The 4900-nt window shown below is 42.3% G+C and overlaps 1 protein-coding gene across 1 annotated transcript; it reads right to left on the bottom strand.

Annotated features, from left to right (window-relative positions):
* Nucleotides 1-3976: 3976 nt before the first annotated feature.
* On the bottom strand, nt 3977-4900 carry LOC129017410 (olfactory receptor 4D2). Its single transcript, XM_054457965.2, is given in 1 exon segment — nt 3977-4900. A coding segment is annotated over 1 exon segment (924 nt).

Consider the following 4900-nt stretch of genomic DNA (forward strand, 5'->3'; position numbering starts at 1 on the left):
TCCTGTATACACTATGAAATCTAGGATGCCACATTCTGCATATAAGGGCAGGATGAAAACACAGACTTGGGACAGTCCTAAGATATAAGTTCTGGCTAATCTTTAGGCCCAATGCAAGCAGAAAGTGAAGGCTAAGGCAGAGCTGTAAACATCCTTGTTAAGTGTTGAGGGAGTATCCAAACACAGAGCCAATCTGGAAAGACTGGGAGAGTATATTTTCTTTCTTTTTCATTTCTTTGTTGTATTAGTTCATTCTCACATTGCTGTAAAGAAATATCTGAGACTAAGGATGGGTAATTTGTAAAGAAAAGAGGTTTAATTGGCTCATGATTGTGCAGGCTGTACAGGAAGCATAATGCTGGCATCAGTTTGGCTTCTGGGGAGGCCTCAGGAAACTTACAATAATGGTGGGAGGTGAAGTGGGAGCAGGCACTTCACATGGCTGGAGCAGGAGGAAGAGAGAGTGAGAGGGAGGTACCACACACTTTTAAATGACCAGATCCCATGAGAACTCACACACTATTGCAAGGTCAGTACCAAGGGAGGGATGGTGCTAAACTATTCGTAAGAAATTCATCCCCATGATTTAATCACTTCCCACTGGGCATCACCTCCAACACTGGGGATTATAATTCGACATGAGATTTCATGGGACACAGATCCAAACCATATCATTTGTCTGCAGGCATTTAACAAAGTTACTGTAAAGCCATTAGATGACTATGAACTAAGGAAACAGAGATTTCAGAGGCCATATATGACAAAAAAAAGTTTTAAAAGTCACTAAACAAACAACTGCAACTCACAGCAAGAAAAAACAACAAATATTAGAGAGGAGGAAGAAAATTATTTCCACTCCTACCACATTATAATATTTAAAATGTGCAGTTTTCACAAAATATTATGAGACATGCAAACAAACAAGAGAGTATGGCCCTTTCAAGGGAAGAAAAGAAATTAGCAGAAACTTCCTGAGAGAAAACAGACATTTGACTTAACTAGACAAAGACTTTAAAGCAACTTTCTTGAACATAGAGTAAACTATGGGTAAAGGATTAAAGGGAAGAAGAAGAATGTTTTACATAGAAAATATCAAAAAAGAGAGAGAAATTGATTTAAAATAAGAAATAGTCTGGAGCTGAAAAGTACAATAAAAGTAACTGAAATGAAAAGTTCACAAGGCAGTTTCAATAGCAGCTTTCGAGTAGGTAGAAGAAAGAATCAGCTGGGCCTGGTGGCTTACACCTGCAATCCCAGCACCTTGGGAGGCCGAGGCGGGTTGATCACGAGGTCAGGAGTTCAAGACCAGCCTGGCCAATATGGTGAAACCCCGTCTCTACTAAATATACAAAAATTAGCCGGGTGTGGTGACACGCGCCTGTAGCCCCAGCTACTCAGGAGGCTGAGGCAGGAGAATTGCTTGAAACTGGGAGGCGAAGGTTGCAGTGAGCCAAGATCACACCATTGCACTCCAGTCTGGGCAACAGAGTGAGACTCTGTCTTAAAAAATAAAAATAAAATCAATGAACCTGAAGATAGGTTAGTTGAGTTCCAAGATTTCTGTTTGACATTTTGGAATCATTTCAATCTCTTTGTTAAATTTCTAAATTGCTTTTCTGTGTTTTCTTGGAGATCAGTGAGTTTCCTTCAAACTCCGATTTTGAATTCTTGGTCAGAGAGCTCACAAATCACCATCTTGTTAGGATCAGTGACTGGATTTTTGCTTTTTCCTTTTGAGGAAGTCATAGTTCCCTGTTTGCTGTTGTTTCTTGTGGGTATGTATCCATCTTTGCACTGAAGGACTATTTATTCCAGTTTTCTCTGTACAGCTTGTTTTGGTTTTTATTGAATACATTTGCTTATTGAATCTTCACTGCTAGGTCACTGCCTCTATTCGACTCTAGGTGGTGCCTTAAGCCCAGGTTCACCTCAGGACTAGTAAATGGTTGAAGCACTTCCTGTCTCAAATCAAGGCGATCCCAAAGAGATTATCCTGGCAGTGTGGGAAGTCTGGCTAGGGGTTTGTGCCCAGGGGACCTAGGGAACATGCCTCCTACAGCATGGTGCTGCTGGACAGCAACTCTGAGTTGGTGTCTCCTTTGGCTGAGTTACAGAGCAGAATTTCTCTGCCTTTCTTCGGGGACATTTCTTCTTTCAGGCAGTCATGATGCTATCTGTGAATTCAGGCAAGAACAGTTCTCCTGCCAGGGGACCCAAGAAGGTAAGGAAGCTGGTGGGCCACCTCAATTTCAGTTTTTCCAGTGTAGAAACTGTAGTTGGGAGGAGATTTTTTGGCACTTGGTGCTGGACAGAATGGGGATGAGGCGTGTCCCAGAGGTGGAAGTCTGATTCTTCTATCAGCTGCTTGGACTTTTTTCATCTCTCTGTGGCCCCAAGAACTGTCTCACTCTCATACTTGAGCTATGAGTTGTTTCTGGTGTAGATCTCAGTGCTATATATTTGTTTTTGGTTCTGTGGAAGTGGGGGAGTGAATCCAATTTTCCTCTATGATGGCATTTCGGAATCAGAGGTCTAGAGATATTATAGGTCAATTGGAGTCATCCAGTCTAAGGAGGAAAAAGAAGAATAAACAAAAATGAACATAGGCTCAGAAGCCTGTGAGACACCATCAAGGATACCAAGACGCACACATAATGAGAATCCTGGAAGAAGAGGACAGAAAGGCGCAGTAAAAATAGTTTAGGCAATAATGGTCACAACTCCAACATGAAGAAACCCCATCTCTACTGAAAATGCAAAACTTAGCTGGGTGTGGTGATGAGTGCACTCCAGCCTCGGTGGCAGAGTGAAACTTCGTCTCAAAAAAAGCACTCTCCGATAGCCAAAACCTGGAAACAACCCAAATAAGCTTATTTTCATGGTGGAATATTCTACAGCAGAGCAAATGAATGAATTACAGCCAAACATCAACATGTTATGTTAGAAATATAACGTGGAGTGAAAAAAGCAAATCCCAGAATATTATGTACAGTACGATATTTTTATAAAACTCCAAAGTAGCAAAACAATATACTGTTTATGTAAAAAAAGTGATAAAACTATTTTATACAAGCAATGAAATGATAAACATGAAATTCAACAGCGTGATTTCCTCTGGATAAGAATCAAGGTGAATGCAATGGAGAGGATAATACAGGTGAAGGCAAGTTATTGGTAACTTCTGGTTCTTGAATCGAGTAGTGTATACATGAGCATTTATACATAATGACATAATGTTTCATAATGTGCAGGCATTGCCCATGATCTTTTATTTACAATTAGTATATTATATTAAAATGTAAATATAGAAAAAGCTTGAATACTCATAATAATTTCATATTTGAAAATAAAATACAATCATTTTTAAAAGCTTGGAAGATAACATATAGTTATATGATTTACTCGTTTTATCATAAAATTTTTTGATTCGAATCTCATAACAAACCTAGAATATTTTAGGGGTACATACTAATTTAAGCAAATTGGTGAGGGAGAAATCATGAGGTCAAGAAAAGCTGGGTGGCTTATTGGAAGTCATCAGTTTGGTCAATGATGGGTCAGGGCCTCTAATTTAGAGCTTAAGACTCCAAATTCTGTGCTGTTCCCAACAACCCAGACTCACACCAAAAGGAAATATCGGGAAGAGAGCTCAAAATACGGAAAATAGAAATGTTCTCACAGGGGAAATGCTGTCAACAGGAAACTGTCCACCAAGAAGAGGAAAAGGAGGGTGTGGTTTTCAGGGGCCATGTGAACAATTCTCATTGTTGCGGGTGTGTTAAAACTCTTTATCACAAACCTTAACCACCAAAGAGGATACTTTCTTTTTTCCTAAAACATGAAGCTGCTTAGTTCAAAATTCATTCCCTGCTACGATGAATCTCAACACACTATGAAGAGAGCAAATGTAGTAGCTCCCTCTCCACTTCACGAAGGGAAAACAAAGCCAAAGAGAAGAAACCTACCATTGTCACTCTCAAACCAGCCGGTGTCTCCCTAATCTTCTCACTGCTGCCTGCACGTCCTGGTTCCTCAGGGTATAGATCATGGGGTTGAGCATGGGGGTCATGACTGTGTGGCCGATGGACACAAGCTTGTCCATAGGGAATGGGGTGAAGGGCCGGGCGTAGAGGTAAATGCTTGGAACGAAGATCATGGAAACCACAATGATGTGGGTGGTGCAGGTGGAAGCTGCCTTCCTTCTTGCCTCCGCTGGATGTGACCTCAGCATCACCAGAATGAATACGTAGGAGATCAGGAGGAGGAAGAATCAGATGACACCCAGCAGCCCACTGTTGGAGATCATGAGGAACTCCAGCAGTGAGGTGTCAGTGCAGGCAAGTCTCAGTACTTGGGGAACATCACAGTAGAAGTTATCCAAAACGCTGGGGCCACAGAAGGGCAGTGGGAGCATCAGAGCCAGCTGGAAAATAGAGTGGACAAAGCCTCCCACCCAGGCGGCCACCACCAGCCCCACCCAGAGCTGAGTGTTCATGATGGTGACATAGCGGAGGGGCCGGGAGATGGCAATGAGGCGGTCAAAGGCCATCACTGAGAGGAAGAAGACCATGGCACCTCCCAAAAAGTGGAAGAAGAAGATCTGTCCCATGCAGCCCTGGTAAGAGATGGTTTTCTTCTCAGAGAGGAGGTCCACTAGCATTTTGGGCGCAGTGACTGAAGAGAAACAGAGGTCTAGGACAGCCAGGTTTTGGAGCAGAAAGTACATGGGTGTGTGGAGCTGGGAATCCGAGGTCACTGTGATGATGATAAGGATGTTTCCCATAACAGTGGTGATGTGGACAGACAGGAACATTAAAAACAGGAAACGCTGGAGCTCCCGAGTCTGCAAGAGCCCCAGGAAGACAAAGTCTGATACCCATGTGAGGTTCCCTGTTCCCAT

This window comes from Pongo pygmaeus, chromosome 19 (genome assembly GCF_028885625.2).
Source record: "Pongo pygmaeus isolate AG05252 chromosome 19, NHGRI_mPonPyg2-v2.0_pri, whole genome shotgun sequence".
In the NCBI taxonomy this organism is placed as follows: Eukaryota; Metazoa; Chordata; class Mammalia; order Primates; family Hominidae; genus Pongo; species Pongo pygmaeus.